The sequence below is a fragment of the Lagenorhynchus albirostris genome, chromosome 21 (genome assembly GCF_949774975.1).
Source record: "Lagenorhynchus albirostris chromosome 21, mLagAlb1.1, whole genome shotgun sequence".
Lineage (NCBI taxonomy): Eukaryota > Metazoa > Chordata > Mammalia > Artiodactyla > Delphinidae > Lagenorhynchus > Lagenorhynchus albirostris.
The window spans coordinates 29,548,078-29,566,299 of record NC_083115.1 but is presented as its reverse complement, the minus strand read 5'-3'; the positions used below and the strand labels follow the sequence as shown (position 1 = coordinate 29,566,299).

The 18,222-nt window shown below is 38.5% G+C and overlaps 2 protein-coding genes across 2 annotated transcripts in view; one reads left to right on the top strand and one right to left on the bottom strand.

Moving 5' to 3' along the window:
- Window positions 1-845: 845 nt before the first annotated feature.
- On the top strand, window positions 846-6,382 carry SPATA4 (spermatogenesis associated 4). Its single transcript, XM_060136626.1, has 6 exons — window positions 846-1,175; window positions 1,929-2,058; window positions 2,443-2,561; window positions 2,661-2,881; window positions 4,839-4,952; window positions 6,152-6,382. The coding sequence occupies exons 1-6, from the start codon at window positions 964-966 to the stop codon at window positions 6,280-6,282; spliced, it is 927 nt and encodes a 308-aa protein (XP_059992609.1). The 5' UTR covers window positions 846-963; the 3' UTR covers window positions 6,283-6,382.
- WDR17 (WD repeat domain 17) overlaps window positions 2,691-18,222 on the bottom strand; it is an 86,758-nt gene continuing 71,226 nt past the window's right edge. The window contains exons 27-33 of the mRNA XM_060136619.1: window positions 17,401-17,542; window positions 17,022-17,124; window positions 15,641-15,742; window positions 12,905-13,003; window positions 12,399-12,582; window positions 10,079-10,246; window positions 2,691-4,140 (exon numbers count right to left, since the gene is read on the bottom strand). Coding sequence (XP_059992602.1) covers window positions 10,127-10,246; window positions 12,399-12,582; window positions 12,905-13,003; window positions 15,641-15,742; window positions 17,022-17,124; window positions 17,401-17,542 — 750 coding nt within the window. The 3' untranslated portion in view covers window positions 2,691-4,140; window positions 10,079-10,126. The remainder of the gene's footprint in view (window positions 4,141-10,078; window positions 10,247-12,398; window positions 12,583-12,904; window positions 13,004-15,640; window positions 15,743-17,021; window positions 17,125-17,400; window positions 17,543-18,222) is intronic.

Sequence of the window (18,222 nt, the reverse complement as noted above, 5' to 3'; positions counted from 1 at the left end):
GTGAATGAATCATCCGTGAAAGACACATTGGGCAAAGTAAAAACACTTGTAGAGCTCCGGTTTTGTATTTCTTTTTCACCACATACAGACTCACATTGGTTTACTTGATTAATAAACATGTCTATGAATACACATTCAACAAAATATTATATAGCTCCACTCTCAAGACCTATCCCATATTTTATCTTGCACAATAATATGTATTACGAACATTTTTTTTTTTACTGTAAGACTTTTTAAAGGATGTTAACAACTCTGCTGTGTAAATATTTAATTTACAATTGTCCCTGCTCTGCAATCCTTTTTTTCCCCCTCTGTACTGTTCACTGATAAATCCCAAGTGACTAGCTCAGGGTCTAGTAGGGACTCAATAAATATTTTTCGAATGAATGAATGAATCATGCCTACTGGGGCATCTTTGTGAAGTGTGAAAATCGAATTTACAAATCGCTTTCGAATATGTAATTTTTATGAACACAGCGTAATAATTAAGGAAATAGGTACGTTAAATTTTGTAGCCATTAAGCATCTATTCATTTTAATTTTGAAGATTTTTTTCATTGGCATTTTGGAACAAAACCCTATCGTTTCCAATTTCCAAACAAAAACTGTCTTTGTCCTCTGAAAGGTCCTCACAACCTCCTCCAAATGCTTGACTGAAACTAGGCCTTCGACGGGGCACAAACCACGATATTCAAAATGTCCATTACTAAGGGAGGGCTCTAAATCGGTTATTCTTCACGCCAATTAAAACGGAGATTGAAAGCTCCGCCCAAGGCTTAAGCTCCCGGAACCGAGTCTTCAGTGAGGCCAGGGAAGCGCGTCCGCCAACCCGGAGCCACAGGACCCCACACTGGAGGACCCGTGAGGCCCAGGGCGCCCGCGCCGAAGCCCCAGCCTCACCGAAGCCCCGCCCCGCCGAGGCCCCGCCCCCGGTGCTGCCATAGAAACCCAGAAAGCGCCATGGCTGCCGCCGGTCTCGGAGGAGAGCTTTTGACACTGCCGACGGTACCCAAGTCACCGTCACTTGCGCCACGTCCAGCCGCTCCCATGCGAGGGAGGCCTAAGAAGTGTCTGGTCTATCCGCATCCCCCGAAGAGGTCCCGCGTGTCTCCGTCGGTTCTGCGCTGGCTCCAGGGCCTGGATCTCAGCTTCTTCCCCAGAAACATCAACAGGTGCTGGAGCAGGGCCGGCCCCCGCCGCGTGGCGGGAGCCTCGGTCGGAGCAGAGCAGCCCCGGGGTCCGCGCAGGGGCTTTCTCCTGGGATTGCCCCCGCCCACTCACCACACACACACACACACACACACACACACACACACACACACACACACACACACACACACACACACACACACACACACACACACCTTGCTTTCTTAGGGAGCTGACCTAAAAAAAATAGGATGGAGCATTTCACTCAATCGGTCAATCAGTCAATCAATCATTACATAGACTTGAGCTAATACAGACTGCTTTGGTGACTACAAAAAAAGTAAAAGAGTCCAGGCTCTTTCTTCAGAGACACTGGACATTAATACTAGTGGCAGTTAATATTTGCTCTGGGCGTGCAAACTAAATTCCATAAAAATAATGACTTCGTTGCAGGCAAGGACTCTGGTTTACTAATTTCGGTATTCCTCAAGAAAGACACGCCTGAAAATTTCAGTGTACCTAGGTATCACATGGGCATCTTGTTAAAATGCAGGTTTGATACAAATGAATAGTTTGGGGTTCATAAAAAGAACACCATGGCCTTTGGTGTGTGTCATCTTACCCAAAGGTTATTCCATAGCAGGTCCTCCTTGGAGCAATGGTACAACAACATTCTGTAAGTTGCTGCCAGTATAGTATATTAAATTGGTGTTAATGAACCATAATCACAAACTGTGTAAGTAACTGCATTTTATTTCCTTATTTTTATGGATCAGGGATTTTTCAAATGGCTTCCTGATAGCAGAAATATTCACTGTACACTACCCCTGGGACCTTAAATTGTCATCCTTTAAAAACGGAACGTCTTTAAAAGTCAAGTTGGATAACTGGGCGCAGTTGGAAAAGGTAAATTAGCAACCAATGACACTTTTAACTGTTGAAAAGTTTATGTTTGAAGAGGTGTATTCTTGAGGTCGTGGATTTCTCTGTATATGCGTGTGTGGCCGTGTTTTAGGAAGCAATGCAGCTGGGTAGGCAGCTTGTTTCCTTGTATTGAAAAGAAGGTTATTAAAGTTTATGTCATGAGTCACCTGTGAAACTGAGCATACTCATTTCAAATTGGAGCGGGATATAATGGTTGATTCTCTTGCTGAGTAATAATAACTTAATTAACATGTTAAACCTCAAAATATTAGTTGAGGATTAAAGGGGGATTAAAGTGAATTCACAGTAATTGGAGATTTTTATAGAACTTCTTATGGTGAAAGTATTCTCTTTCTACTATTACAGTTCCTGGCAAGAAAAAAACTTAGATTACCTAAAGAACTAATCCACGGAACAATTCATTGTAAAGCCGGAGTACCTGAAATACTGATACAGGAGGTGTACACCTTGTTAACACATCGAGAGTGAGTATTTGGAATTTTCTAGTAATGTGAAACTTTTGATAATATAAATCTTATTACTAAAATGGGGCTTGTCAACAATATTTATTTTTTTATTTCCAGAATTAAAAGTATCCAGGATGACCTTGTGAATTTCACAGACTACAGTTACCAGATGCAGTTGCCCCTGGTCTCCAGATCGACAGCTTCAAAGTCTATTAAAGATAACATTAGGTTATCAGAATTAATAGGCAATCCGAACAAGCTCAATAATGAACGTAAAGTAGAGTTCCTCCTCCTTTTACAAATGTTGCAAAGAAAATTGAGCAGAAAACTGAATCCAAGTAAGTTTTCTTGGAAATAGTCAACTGGGTTCTTCCAAGCTTAAAAGGCTCTTCTTGAGCACAGATGAAAGAAAAGCCTGCCACTGTGCCCTGATTCGTAGACTTGTTGTAATTTCATCTACTGTGACTTTTATTGTTATTAATTCAGTCATACTTATTACCATATATGTATTCATATCTATCATATTATTTTGTGCTTTTAATTTGTTCTCTGTTTCTTGTTTTTGTCTTACCTATTTTTCTTCTTCTTTTGGACTGAACTTTTATCCAAAGACGTTTTTCCTCCCTACTAATTTGGAAAATTATAAATTTCTATTCTCTTTAGTGCTACGCTAGAAACTTTAACATGCCTATTTATCTTAGTCTAAGAGTAATATCTTTATTCTCTTCCTCAAACTGTAAGGACCTTACAACACTAGGACACTGACCAATCCCTACCAGCCCCCTCCCCACTTCAGTTCTTTTGTTCAGCATTTTCGTTTTGTCAAGTTATTTTTTTAACACTGCAAAATCAGGTATCATTATTTTTTATACCGAATACTTGTTTACATTTAATCTGTCTCACTATTACTTCCACTCACTGGGTCTTGTCGGAATTCCTGGATCGAAACACAACCATTCCATTTAGTCATCAGTTTAAATGTCCATCTTAGTGCAGAGCTAACCTCTCTCTCTGCTGTCTTCTTTGGAACACATGTTCTCTTTAGCCACGGACATACCTCAACACTTTCAATTCTTGAACAGAATTCTGTTATCACCGGTGTTGATTTTTGAGAATGCTGATTTCAAGCTGGCAAATAATTAATTGTGATAATCACAGTTCTGGGAATGACCAGGGTGGTGTTTAAGCATAAACAGGGCATGGCTGATGAGCAGAAATGACCTTAGACACGTCTTCCAGCCTCGGTGGGGGTGAGCTGCTGAGGAGTAGGTGATCTTTAGAAGCACAGTGAAGCTGATGCCCAAGTGCTGCAGTTGACAGAATTAGTTAATAAGACATACGGGAAACATGGAAAATAATTTTGTCACTATTTCTACAGTATAAAAATGTTTGCAAAATGAAATAGATACTGTATGGTTTTACTTATATGAAATATACAAACATGTAAAGCTAACCTATGATGATAGAAGTCAAGACAGAGTTTTAGTTTTAGGGTACTGTATGGGAGAGACAGGAAGCGATTTTGGGGTGCTAGCACTATACTATTTCTGGATCTGGGTGATGGCATCCCAGGTATGTATTCACTCCAAAAATTCATCTGTAAACATAAACAAAATTCAACTGTAAACATACGATTTGTTCATTTTTCTGTACATATATTACTACTGAATGAAAGCTTATTGGGACTTCCAGTGGTTAAGACTCCGTGCTTCCAATGCAGGGGCGTGGGTTCAATCCCTGGTGAGGGAAATAAGATCCCACATGCTGTGTGGCCAAAATATTTTTTAAAAATAAAATTAAAAATAAATTGGCTGAATTAAAAAAAAAAGCTTAACAAAAGACTAATAGGAACATAGGGATACTGTCTTTAAAGTAACTTTTTTTTTTTCTTTTTTTTGCGGTACGCGGGCCTCTCACTGTTGTGGCCTCTCCCGTTGCGGAGCACAGGCTCCGGACGTGCAGGCTCAGCGGCCATGGCTCACGGGCCCAGCCATTCTGCGGCATGTGGGATCTTCCCAGACCGGGGCACGAACCCGTGTACCCTGCATCGGCAGGCGGACTCTCAACCACTGCGCCACCAGGGAAGCCCTAAAGTAACTTTTTTAAAGCAACTATTTTGTGCATCAGAGATGTGAACCATGGTGGAGAGGGTTATTAACCTACATATCCACACTGCTCTCAGGAATATGATACAACAGATGTCTAAATAATTTGCTTAATTTCAAATTGTGGTGTCGTACTTTGACCATGGCCATAGTGAATTTTTAAGAAAGAATTTTTGTTTACATTTTATAGAATGGTTTGAGGTCAAACCAACACTGGGAGAATCGACTTTCAGTCATGGTCCTGCCCAAGCCTGTGGGTGCAAATGTAATTCAGTCGTTTCGAAGGAAAGAGTTGCTCCTGTGTGTAAGTTTTTTAAAAGTTTTTCCACTTGTTAAAAATGATGTTTTGGGGTTTTATTGTTTGTTTAAAATTTCAAAATAGTTAAAATGTTGGTCTAGGCATTCAGTCTAGGACGGTGCGGTAGGTTGGTGTGTGTGCTTTTGGATAGGTGGCGGGAGCATGCTGTCCGCTAAGAACCAGTCACAACAGGGGAAAATCCCAGGCCAGCGCTGCCCCGCCTGCTACTATAGGAGCCATTTCAATTCCGATTTCAGCTTAAAAAAGTGCGCCTGAAACAGGGGAAGCTCGTTGGCAGAGCTCAAAACTCAATCCTGTAGCAGCTGGATGATGAATCAGTCCTAAGGCAGATACAGACAACCTGCACACCTAGACGTCCCCATCACTTGTTTTACAAGAAGCCACGAGTTTAAATCCTGTTAATTCAGAAAGCACTTAACACCAAAGCAAACTGTAGCCAAACGAGGGCCGAAGTCAGCCTCTGCCTGACTTTTTGGTACAGCCTGCAAGTTAAGAATGGTTCTTACATGTTTAAATGGTTGACAACATACACCAAAATTGCACATAATGGTACTGAAATCACAGCCTGTTCATCTGAGAAGCTTCTAATTATCAAATAGAGTGGGAACAATTAATTGTAAGAAAGGTTACCTTTTTTTTTTAACACTTAAGTTCCTCTCTTTGTTTACCTAAATCTAGCATCTAGCAAAATAGTGCACCAAGGGAATGTGGATTTCTTAGTTGCCACTGGCCCCTCATGTTAGAACTGAGTCACCTCAAGAGTCTGAGTGGCCGGCTTGGATGCCTCAGTGCAGAATTCTAGAAACCAAATTCTGAATTCTGCATAGTTGCCAAATCTAAGCACTATTAAAACCGCGGCACTGTTGCCTCACCTGCTTTCTGAAGCAACATCTAAAAATAGTTGAGTCATATTCAGGATCAGATGCACCAAAATAAGCCCTGGGTATTTTTAGGCTCCACCGATGACTTTTGGAGATGGTGGCATTCAGGTTTTGTATTTCCGACTACTGTCATGCATGCTTTAAATATTCTGTTTACCAGGCATTTAGACTAACCTGTGCTCAGCCTGTTGCCAATCGTTCTGCATATGTCTGGTATGTTAGAAACACAGATGGTCGGATACAATATTTAGTAACCACAAATGGATTTTAATGTTGTTTATTTAAATATTACACCAAATACAGGTAATGGTGGCAATCCACTTAAAGAAATTCACATGAAGCGAGCTGGAAAACGTTCTTGTGACTCTGTGAAACCTATCAGATCAGAAGCATGCAAAGGGGACCCAGAAGAGCACCTGTCTGATGGGCTTTGAAGAAGCGATGCCACCACCTCTTGCCACTCTAAAGGGATACCGTCACCTAGTCTTGGATATATGGCAATAATAAGTAAATTAAAGGGGTGTCTTATCTATAGTTGGGCTGAAGAATGTATTTTTTAATTCAATTCAACAACCATTTATTCAACACCTGCACCTAGTAGTGTTGAAAATACAAAATCAGTTTAATTAGTATAGAATGAACAAAAATAATTTTAAAGGTACAGTTAAACATAATTCACCAAGACGGGTGAGAATTCTTTCTCATAAATTTTGTAGGAATGGCGAATCTACTTTGTAATATGTTTTCCTCACTAGAAAGAGAAGAGTCATGCTACAAATATGCCTGATAGTATTTATTTACACGTCATGTTCATCAACAAAATTTATTCTGAATGATTATTACTGTTATACATAGGCCCATAGAAAATCTTGCCCACTTCCATAAATAACTTTACTTAAGCCATCAAAAAAAAAAATAGTCATCTTTCCTGTTGGTACTGAGTTGTGGGGAAGGAAAATCATGGTTTACTTGGTGTTTAGCAAACACTTCAGTTTGATTTTAAAAAATGCCTCCTGCTTGCTGCCATGCCCCATATTTTTACTGAAGGGAGACAGAAGCAGTGATATACTGACAGACTGATGATCGTTCATATATTCTCGGTAATTTAAAATTCATATTTGGAAAATTTCCTTCAAGTGGAATTATTCACGTTTTTATGCTATCTCATTAATAGTGTCATTTGACTTCCAAGATGAGTATTACTAATGCTGAATCCCATGATATGCTTGTCAATTTCCAACAAAACTCTATTCGTCTTTCTGCATTTTTGAAGCCTTAGAGAGTTTAATTCGATTTCTACCTCCAGAGACTTCCTTGTTTAATCTTACCCTTCTGGATAGGTAACATTTAGTAAAAGAAATTAACAAGAGCCCTGATGAAATCGATGGCTTCTTGGGAAAGGTTTAGAAAATTATGAGAATAATTTTTAAACCATAAAATATAGTTCCTTAGGAAAGGATTTTAGAAACAAGTCTTCTGAAGCTCAGCTAGAGAAACGTCCAGAGAAAAGGATTAGATTTGGATAAACAGTCAAATAATAGGTTTCTTTATTCTCTTGACTCTGTTCAATCTCCTGAAAAAGCTACTCACTCATGGCCTGACCCTGGTTAAGTTCCCAAGACCCCTGTGGGACCTACGGAGAGTTTCGAAAATACAGGAGAGTCTGGAAGCTTCATATCATAGTGACTAAGGACATGAAGGAAGTGGGGATATGGTGAAAGTAGGTAACGTCAAGAGCTTCTTAAGATGAGTTGTGTCAACAGAAGCCAACACTTCAGGCAAATCTAAGGAAGGTCATTTTCTTCACAAAGATCTTTGACAGAAGGAAGCAGTGAACTATAGGAACAGCCCCTATAGGAACAGAACCTTTCAATCGATTGGCAGAATGCTTATCATGGGAATGGAAGCTTCTGTGATATGCTGTTTCTATTAATTAGTAAGCCTCTTTTTTCTCTCTTTTATACTAATTCTCTCTTCTATACTAATTCTCTCTTGTATACTAAACACTGTAGTCAGTGTTTCTTACAAGTGGAGAATCACCCTCCTGAACAGCCCAATCACATGATTTTTCTAGGTTTCTAAGCAGGGTCATAACCCAGATGGACAGCACAGCCCTTCATACCTCTGACGACTTTAACCCAGAATTTAGCGAGAGATGGTGTTCTCTCACTGGTGGTTCTAGGGACAAGACTGATGTTCATCTTAGCAGTTAACTGTGTCATATCTGGCTTTAACTGCGGTATTTATTAAAATCATTGTCTAATGAGACTTCTTTCATAAAAGCATACTTAAACTTGCAAAATAATTTGTCCACATTATCAGTAATGTCCACATTATCAGACACCTTCAAATAAAAACAAGTTCATGTTCTTTGTTTGGGTTTTCACGCATACTAAATATAACAATGAAATTTAACTTTATAAATTTGTAAAACTTCTGTTTTTCACATTAAGACACATACAGATCAACATAGTCAATGACATTTTATGAAGAATTAATAGTCATAATATTAAGGTATAGAACATTGCTGAAGTCAAGGAATAATAGAATTGCATTTGAATCAATCAAATTTAGGCTTTAGACAAATACTGGGTTATACCTCAATGGTCTTCATGTGCTAAAGAGTTGTAAGATCTTTTTCATACTTTACACATTAAAATATTATTTCTTGCATTCATTAAAAATACAGAAGAATGTAACAATTGTTTATATATGTATAACTTAATACCTTTGAAGTATTTAAAGCACAGATTAGGGTTTTTAATCTATTTTAAAACAAAACAGAGAATGATAGCAGGATTTAGACTGCCACTTTTTAAGTGAGGAGATTTCAGTGCATATATGCCAATTAATAATACCTCTCACCTAAAAAAAAAAAAGAAATCTGAATTACACGTATCACTAAGGGTTAAAAAGTACTTCTCAGATACGATTTACATTACCCATTGCATCTCTGAGTTGTATACATTCTCTCCTATAATATTAACTATTTTCTTTATAAAATGGAATTTAAGGCTAAAATGCTTTTTTTGTGGAGTTAGAAGTAGGTCAGTGTGATAGACAGGTACATAATATATATTGTTTTCTGTTTTAAGAAGCTTAAGAAAAATTTTAAAGTATTTTAAATGCAACAAGTTTAAAGATAATAAAAACCACCATTATTCTAGTTATATGAGCTCACTCCCTAATTAGACAAAACACCTGTATTATAAATCTTGTAAAACAGCTTGAGTGTCAAAGTACTATTCCTCCTAGTGTGGATTCATTTCGTAAATTTTGAAGTCAGAATTCTAGTACAATTGAAATACTTGTCGTCACGCCTCAGGCTTTTTAAAAATATCGACAGATGCACTATTTTAATAAATATTTTTAAAACTTGAATTTACATAATATATCCCAAATTTCAACTAATATCCTATTTACTTACAGAAATTTATTTGAAACTAATTTTCATCAAATAAATTGTTTATTATAACTATATTATAATGTAACTTGATTAGCGATTATGTGGATATTAAATACATTAATCAAAATTAATATTCATAAATACCAAATATCTTTTTAAATAGTGAATTATCATCAAATGCAAATTTTCACATAGATTTCACTGCATTTTGTGTTTTTCGCCTCCAATGTTTTTCATGCTTATATAGCCTATTCCTTTATAATTAGACATTTGAGTTTCAGCTGCAGAACTTGGGAATGTTTTCTCTTTAAAAAAATAAGACTCAAAAGTACTTTGCATACCCATTTATTGATATATATTAAACTTATAACTGAAAACTTCGATTAAATATGAGCTAAAGCTAGTGGTTTACTATACATTTTATAGAGGACAATACCAGTGTTTGTTAACTTGAAGATCAGTTGTACACACCTTACATTTCGACACTTCAAGATATTCAGTCACCCAAACACTCTAAGCGCCTACTGCACGTCAAGCACGATTCTAGGTGTTGCACTATTTTATAAGTTTCAGTGTTTCAACAACAGAATATTTGGTACCTTTCGTGCTTTGTGAAAAGTTGATATGCTCTTTTAGATTTGTCAGTCCTTCATAATTTAAATATTACCTTCCTCCCAAATAAGGAGACACCTATTTTTCCTTGAAATTATATAAATATTTTATTTGTTGAAGTTAACGAATAAAATCAACTGTGAGTCCCCACTTCCCACCTCCTCCTCCAGACCTTTGGCTCTTGGACAACAAAGGTTAAAGGTAATACTAACCGGAAAAAGGTCTTTAAAAAAACAATTAAGTGTGAGAAAAACCTTCTGTCAAAATGGGTTGAGTCGTATTCCAGTCCCCAAAGGTGAGAATGGGTTCACCTTTGCCCACATCAGAGCGTCATTCAAGGAGATGGTGGATTTCCCATCTTCAAGGAAAAATACAGGGCCCTGCACAGTGACAGTTAAGGGAAGAGAAGATGAGATTATGAATTTGCAATATGTTTTTAAACTTCCAGAAACAGACTCACGCGAATAAAAAACCACTGGTGATATTTAAGCAACACTGATAGGAAATTTATAAATAAGAGAAAAATTAGATTCTTTGAATTGCCACCAAATAGAGAAACATTTTAAAATATTTTAACATTATGCCCTGATGTCTTTCAAAATAGAATTTAGTTTTATAATTTGAATTCGTTAATTACAATGGCGCTGTCAGTGGCAATAGGTATTGCTAACCTATTAATTACTACAAAGTTAACATTTATAAAGGCATATATGCCTAATAATAGATTTTAATATACTTCACTCTTTTAATCATACAGCCTACATCAATACAACTGGGAAAATTATTTAAGCCAGAAATTCAACCTGCTCTCCAGAAGATGAAAAATACACTGCTATATATGTGTATATATAATTCAAAGTCCTGTCAACCCTGTGATATACTAGCATATCTATAATTTAGTTATATCAGCTATTTTGTATGTCGAGGGTAGTTCTGAAGAACTAAATCCAAAAAAAACTTTCAATGTGTATCCCCCAGCTCTTAGAAGGAAAAGCATGATTTTACAAACACAGAATGCAATAAAAACTTACTTTCTTCATTACTTTCTAAAGTTATCAGGTTTTTTATCATGATTTCAAATGATAACAGCTTGTTGTTAGTAAATTATTTCTAGATATTAGGAAATCCATTATATGAAGTAGGCAGCTTCCTATGCACAGGGACTTGAAATTTTAGTTTTAAGCAGAACACATTGATTTTCTGCAGGAACAGAAATATCCTAGGAGGGTAGCCCCCCTCCCGCACCTCTGAGTCAGTCATTTGCGCCCTAGTGTATGTAAGATAATGAGTAGATCCTTTCCTAATGTGTGTGTAAGTGCAGAGAGGTTAGCCTGTGGAGTAGGTCATCTGTCTGTCTCAGATGGAGAAAAAGTCCTGAAGAGGAGAAAGAAACAGGAAAGTGTCCACTAGAAGTACATGCAGGGCGGTGAGTGGCACTGAAAATGTATTCTGAAAACTGCATAATGGTTTTTGCTCTTAATCATAAGTTCTTGAATTTACTGCTTTGGTTCTTTATCTCTGAACATAAGTGGATAAGCACGTATACAACTAAGTGTTCTGTCTGTGGTTTGGAATATATTGCTGTGTCTGAAGACTTAGTTTGTTTCTGGTGTCAAGTCAAGCTATAGATAGAGTTTACATGAGCAGCAAGATATTTAATTGGAGTGATTATCCCCCCACGTACCTTTCTCCATTGACCTGGCATGTCAGTGTTAGAAATGTAATTAGCTACGTTACATTAGAAATACAAGAGTCCACTTAGTAAAATGTGAATGTGCCCAAGAGGTGGCGTTCTTTTAGTCCCACCTGGTCTCCATTAGCATTTCATGGGGATTCAGCTTGGTTTACTTCTTGGGGACACCTACAACCGGTCCTGGCTCTGGGATGATGAAGGCTCCTCTATTTTCTGGAGATAATGGCACCCCTGGGTCACACTGGGAGGCTCTGGCATCGTTCACCATCATTACTTTGATTGGGCATGAGGGACCGACCATTCCTTGGGAATTAGCCATCCCTCATGATCGATCCCCATGATTTTTAACGCTGAAAAGTTCCGTAAGTCAATGTAAGAATATGCATAATATATCAATGATATATTATACATCTAACAGTTGTTAATTGCTTTCTTTGTGTTTATAAAATACAAATGGAGACTATAAAGTTAAATTTAATCTACTGAGATATAATAATTTGTAACTGTGTTGCTTGTTGCTTTGTCTTTCTTATTTAACTTCCCTAAGGATATGATCTATATGTATTTTAAAACATTTGTTACTAAGTATATCTATTATATGAATTGCTTTTAGGATAACAGTACCATGACTATGTCTCTGAATTTATTTCAAGGAGAGAGAAAACATTTATACCAAATATGGAAGCATTGAGGGCAATACTTTCTCACTGGGCCTCAGGTCTCTTTATAGGTACCTACTTTTATTCAGGTTGTGCTTATTTTAAGATCACATTTCAAAAAATAATGAAACCAATAAAAATGATGACCATGCACAATTTATGCCTGACATCATGCTGTACCTGGATTTTTAATCCTGTAAAACAAGAGATGTGAATATCAGAATGACTCGGTAGGTTTGACCCGGTCACATAATCTGGTCCAATAATTCCTCTGAGTGGTTCTTCTTTTAGTCTCTTCAGTAAAGTTGCATAAACCATTCTTTGTGAATCAGAAGGGGGTGTATGTGGAGCTTCTTCTGATGATCTATATTTTCAACAGATATTCCATTTTTAGTTTTGCAGAATCACAGGGTTGTTAAGGTTTAGATTAGAAAACAGTCCCTGATGACTATTTAGTTCTCCTTTATGAAACATGGCAAATCAACTTTAGACTCAATGTATAGTAAAATGAAGGACTTAAAAAAGGCAGCAAAGAGCGTTGTAAATTATTACTGAATATAGGCTCAACGACACAAGATTCATTATCCTGCCAAGATAAATAATGAGACAACCAAATTGTCAATAAGTCTGTCTGTAATATTAAGTGATACCTTCTGTATCCCAATTTTTATATCAGATTCACTCACCGGTTGATGGATCGTGTGCAAGCTCTCCACGCATCCAATTCCTCAGAAAGATGTTCGATTTTTATAGGCACTGACACCTTCCGACGTTTCAATAGCTGACTGAAACATGTGAAAAAGACATTAACATCTACCATCCAAGACAAAGACAGCAAAAGAGCAAATGAACTTTAAATAACTGCAATTTCAGATTTAACAACTGTTGTTCACAAATCTATGTGTATATGTAAATATATACATGTAGGGGTGTGTGTGTGCGTGCAAGTCCCTGGCAGGTCAAAGATATCCAATAAATATTGGTTGGATGACAGGCCGGGTATTGCTGAGTAACAGCCACGGCCAGCTACGGTGTGGTCCAGTGTGTCTCCGTATTAAAAATGACTCTTAGAAAGCAAGTGGAACCGTAAGAAAAGAATGTCAATTAGCGGAAAGCAATGGAAATGCTGATTTCAATTCTTTAAAGACAAGGATGTGTGAAAAAAAGCAGTGAGACGGTGACAGCAGTGATCCATCACATCTGTGTATAGAAAACTGGAAAACAGATACAATGTTGTTAATTATGAGGCTGTAGGTAAGGAATTACTAGTCCTAGTTTCCATAAGTTACAAACTCAGTATGTTTTTCAAGGAACTAGTTGGTTGAAATTTAAAAGTAAAAGCTGTTTAGGAGATAAAAAGAAAAAGAACATAAGACCTTACAGGTGATATAAGACTAAAAGTAAGCATTTCTATAATTTATATCTTGTGGTTAACTCTTGCTGGTTTGTCATCATTCTGCTGGGACATGATCAGAATTGGTGAGAAAAAATATATAAATACCCTCCCCCCACACACATACCCCTAACATTTCAGTAATATTATCTCAAATCAGTTGGTAGCTTGTTTTTTTTTTCAACCTCAAATTATTGACTTAAAAATTTTTTATTGATAATGTAGCTTGGCTCCAAAACAAATTCTTTAAATCCTATGGTTTCCCTGTCTACAGTTCTGCACTTGGTAGTACTTTGTCTGCCCAGTAGGTTTTGATGATCTACTGTAGATAGAGCACTGTTAAAGAGTGAGGAGAAAAACCCAGGTAACTAGGTGGACAGAGCACTGTGAAAATACCAGAGAAAAGCTTACATGTGTACACGGGGAATCACAAGGGTTTCACTTTGGCTGGAGCAGAGAACACGTAGAAGGACACAGTGGGTGATAAGGATGGAATGTGACTTCTGTGGAATTTCAAAGTAAGACTAAGGATCTAAAATGTTATCTGTTCACTAGTGGGGAGTCTCACCGTCAGGGTGGCTAATGCAACTGTTGTAGGGGTGACAGGAGGAGCGGGGGTAGGGTGACTAGAGGAAGGGCTACCACAGGGGACAGTTAGTGAAGACGGTAAGTGTGGGTCCCAGAGAATGAGAAACGTGCGGGTGTGGGAACTTACTGCATAATTGGATGTTGACAGCGAGGAAGAACACCTAACCCTGAACCTGAGCATTTAATTCTGGACGACAGAAGTATAATGACATCATCAGAAGAAAGAGCGAACCCAGGAGGAATAGATGTGAGAAGGAAGATGGCTTTAATTCTGAGCGCACTGAGGTTAGTGAGCTGCGGGGCGTCCAGCCAGGCGCTGTACCTGCCTACAGAAGGGTGAGTCGTCCGCACAGAGGTGAGAGGGTGGGTTCTGAGGGACAGAGTACAGGCAGGTCCCGGAGCTCGCGTTCCTCTCTCTGGGATGACACGTTTCTAACCCAGCCACACTGTCGCAAGTCTCTCCTGCCTTAGGAATAAAATGCCTTCCTTGCATTGGTGATATGTTTTCAAGGGACCATTTTCTCTTTTTCATTACCAAAGTCATACAGAGCTGAACATAGCTCATTAAATAATATTAATTCCATGTGATACATCCTAGTGTTCTTACAATATATTTTCTAAATGTTGTTAAAAGTTACTTTCGAATTGTGGTCATGCTGCCTGTGTAGATCTCTCCTTGAGCGCCCTGACAGCAGGAATGTCTGCTGCCCCCTGGTCAGGCCCAGAGCTACACCAGACCTCCCCCCAGGGGCACTGGATTTTATTTTTGAGTACGACAAGCTTTAAGCACAATGGCCGATGGTCAGCAAGCTGTGAGAAAACACAGGAGTTTGGCAGGTAGGTTATACCTGAATACAATATGCTTCGCACTTTTGTACTGTAGAGATGGGAAAGCTAAAATACACAGTTTTTCATCTTCTTTTGAAAGTAGGGTTACACAGTCCTGGCCAGTGGGTTGTAAATGCACAGCCCTAAGGAAGACTTTCCTTCCTGAATCAAAGGGTCCTGCCCTCTGTGGTCTCCATCCTTTCATCCTTACCACTCCTTCTGCTTCGAATGTAGACCTAATACCCAGAGGGCTGGGAACTACCTGGTAACCTTGGGTCACTCAGGCAAGAGGAAGGAAGCCAAGAATGTCAGAGTTGAAAGAAGTGAAGAATCCACATCCTTGATGGAACCTGCCCGAGAATGCCTACCTCTAGTGTCTTGACATAAGACCAGGAACCCTTAGTGTTTAAGCTAGAATTAGGATTTCTATTATTTACACCCCAGTTCACTGCTAATTCATATCGTTTACTGCTGCTTTATTATGAAGCACATGCTTAGTAAATACATGGATGAGTGCAAAATGTATTTGTTGCTTCTATGATGCACTTAGACACTAACCATCTCAGTGAAAGGTACTTCTCTAATTTCGCAGTAGAAGAGAACCTGCTCTTACCTCGTGTACTCATAAAGTGCCGGGACGATGCTTTGGTACTGTCTTCTGATAGCCAGCAAAGCACCAACGTACCCACATAGTATCAGCAGTTCATTTCGAGCTCTAAAAGAGAATATATTTATTTTGAAAGATTCCGTAACTTGAGGTAAGAACATTGCTCTTATATACAGTTATTCTACTTGTGGCTCTATATTTGGATGGGTGACATTTATAGCAAAATATGCTTAGAAAATTTTCTAAACTTGAAGCTGTTTTATTCATCAGTTAACTCCTATTCAGACATGTACACAATAACATAAATTGTCTTTTGAAATAAAAGTCTTTAAGTAATATTTAACTCTGCCTTCTTGTTTTTCTCTCTTCCTTGTCTGTTCCTTCATGTAATTTCTCCCCGAGTGGTGCACTGGGTCGGACTGACGGATTCCTGGCATACTGTACAGACTGCAGGGGACGGCAGAGAACACCTCCTGCACACCCAGCTGGGGAAGCTTGCCAAAGTTTCACAGGCTCTGCACCATCTTTTCCACACGGCATTGCAACAAAAATAGCCGAAAGCCTCTAGTATAAATATATGTGGTCTCGGGATTTTAGTTACATGGATAACAATGTCCTTAAATGATACTTGAATTCAAGGATAGTGTCTATTTTTTAATTTCTAGCACTTTCACTTCTTTCCCCAACCTAGTATGCTTTGCACACACGGAGATTTAAGAGATATGACCACTAGACAGACCACCGAGGGCATGAGGTCCAGAACCATCCCAAAGCTCCGAATTGGCCCTATTTGAACCAGGTGTGTATGTGTGTGTCTGTGTGTACATACACATAACACACTAGGTATTAGGAAATGGGACCACTAAGATTTACTATTTGTTTCAAACTGACCTCTGTATTTTTACTTAAGGATAACACAAATTAAAATGTAATTTTTCTACACATGCACCTATCTGTCCAAGAGGATCTTATTTCCTGATCTGAACACCAAAAACAATACAGCCGGGACCTTCCCTGGTGGCACAGTGGTTAGGAATTCACCTGCCAATGCAGGGGACATGGGTTCGATCCCTGGTCCAGGAAGATCTCACGTGCCGCGGAGGAACTAAGCCTGTGTGCCACAACTGCTGAACCCGCGTGCCACAACTACTGAAGCCCCTGCACCTACAGCTCGTGCTCCGCTACAAGAGAAGCCACTGCAATGAGAAGCCCACGCACCGCAACGAAGAGTAGCCTGCGCTCGCCGCCAACTAGAGAAAGCCCGCGCGCAGCAAGAAAGACCCAACGCAGCCAAAAATAAATTAATTAAAAAAAAACAAAAAAACAATACAGCCATTCCGAAACATTACGTAAGCTCAGTTACGCATTTTGGAGAAAAAGTACTCACTCAGTACATGTATGCAGGAGTAATTTTTCAGTACGAACATAACTCAGTAGGTCAAGAACGGGGTAAATGGTATCCAAAGTCCAATTGGAACTACTGATGGATCCTGGCAAAATAAAACCAAATAAAAGATTCTCTAAATAATAGGATTAAAACTTGTTCGTCCAATTTTTAACTTATGTAATTGATTCTTTTCTGGTCAACGCTGTCTACTTGTTTATTTTCTAGATCACAATCAGGTCCCGATACCAAACACGCAGCAATCTCTTTCCTCTTTAAATTCAGGACAGCTAGTGCTTGGTTTTAAGCCTTTTTATCAATATGAATGAAAATACCAAATAAAAGAGTAGATTTTAAACTATACTACCAACTGAACACGTACCTTTGATGAAGTCAATACCAATAGGAAGGGCCTTCTCAGGTTCTTGACTTAACAAGTAATACTTTATAGTTTCAAATATATTGCCATCGGCATGGGCTGTCTCAGCTAATTGCATACATTCTTCTACTGTGGGTAGCTTGCACTAGAAAATAATTGGTTTGATGACACTGTTACTAAGATTTATAGGGATAAAAGCAATAGTATTAAGTGCTAAATGTTTCCAATATGCCTCCTTATTAAAGCTGCTGAGAACAGATGTAAATGAAATAATTTGTACTAAAAGCATACACTTATGGGAATATCTTTAAGATCTAATAACAATAAATAGGGTATTACCTAATGAGTCAGTAGTTTTAATCACACAAATACCTAATAAAAGAGGTGAAAGTAGGGCTTCCCTGGTGGCGCAGTGGTTGAGAGTCCGCCTGCCGATGCAGGGGACATGGGTTCGTGCCCCGGTCCGGGAAGATCCCACATGCCGCGGAACGGCTGGGCCCGTGAGCCATGGCCGCTGAGCCTGCGCATCCGGAGCCTGTGCTCCGCAATGGGAGAGGCCACAACAGTGAGAGGCCCGAGTACCGCAAAAAAAAAAAAAAAAAAAAGCTAAAAAAACAAAAAAAAAAACAACCCCAAAGAGGTGGAAGTAAATTGTCCTGATTGTGATACTAGAATTAGTACCTGCAAATGTAATTGAGCAGGAAATGCTGAAATTAGTTACTTTAGAACAAATATACTGACCAGTCTCAAAAACTACATTAAATGTAGAAAACATAAAAGGTGCATGCTTACGTGTTCTCTACACAGTGATTTACTTTCACTTGG

Coding starts and splice junctions, on each gene's coding strand:
- SPATA4 (XM_060136626.1), top strand. CDS start 964: ATGGCTGCCGCCGGTCTCGGAGGAGAGCTTTTGACACTGCCGACGGTA. Junction 2,059..2,442: donor ACTGGGCGCAGTTGGAAAAG/GTAAATTAGCAA, acceptor CTACTATTACAG/TTCCTGGCAAGAAAAAAACT. Junction 4,953..6,151: donor GGAAAGAGTTGCTCCTGTGT/GTAAGTTTTTTA, acceptor CACCAAATACAG/GTAATGGTGGCAATCCACTT.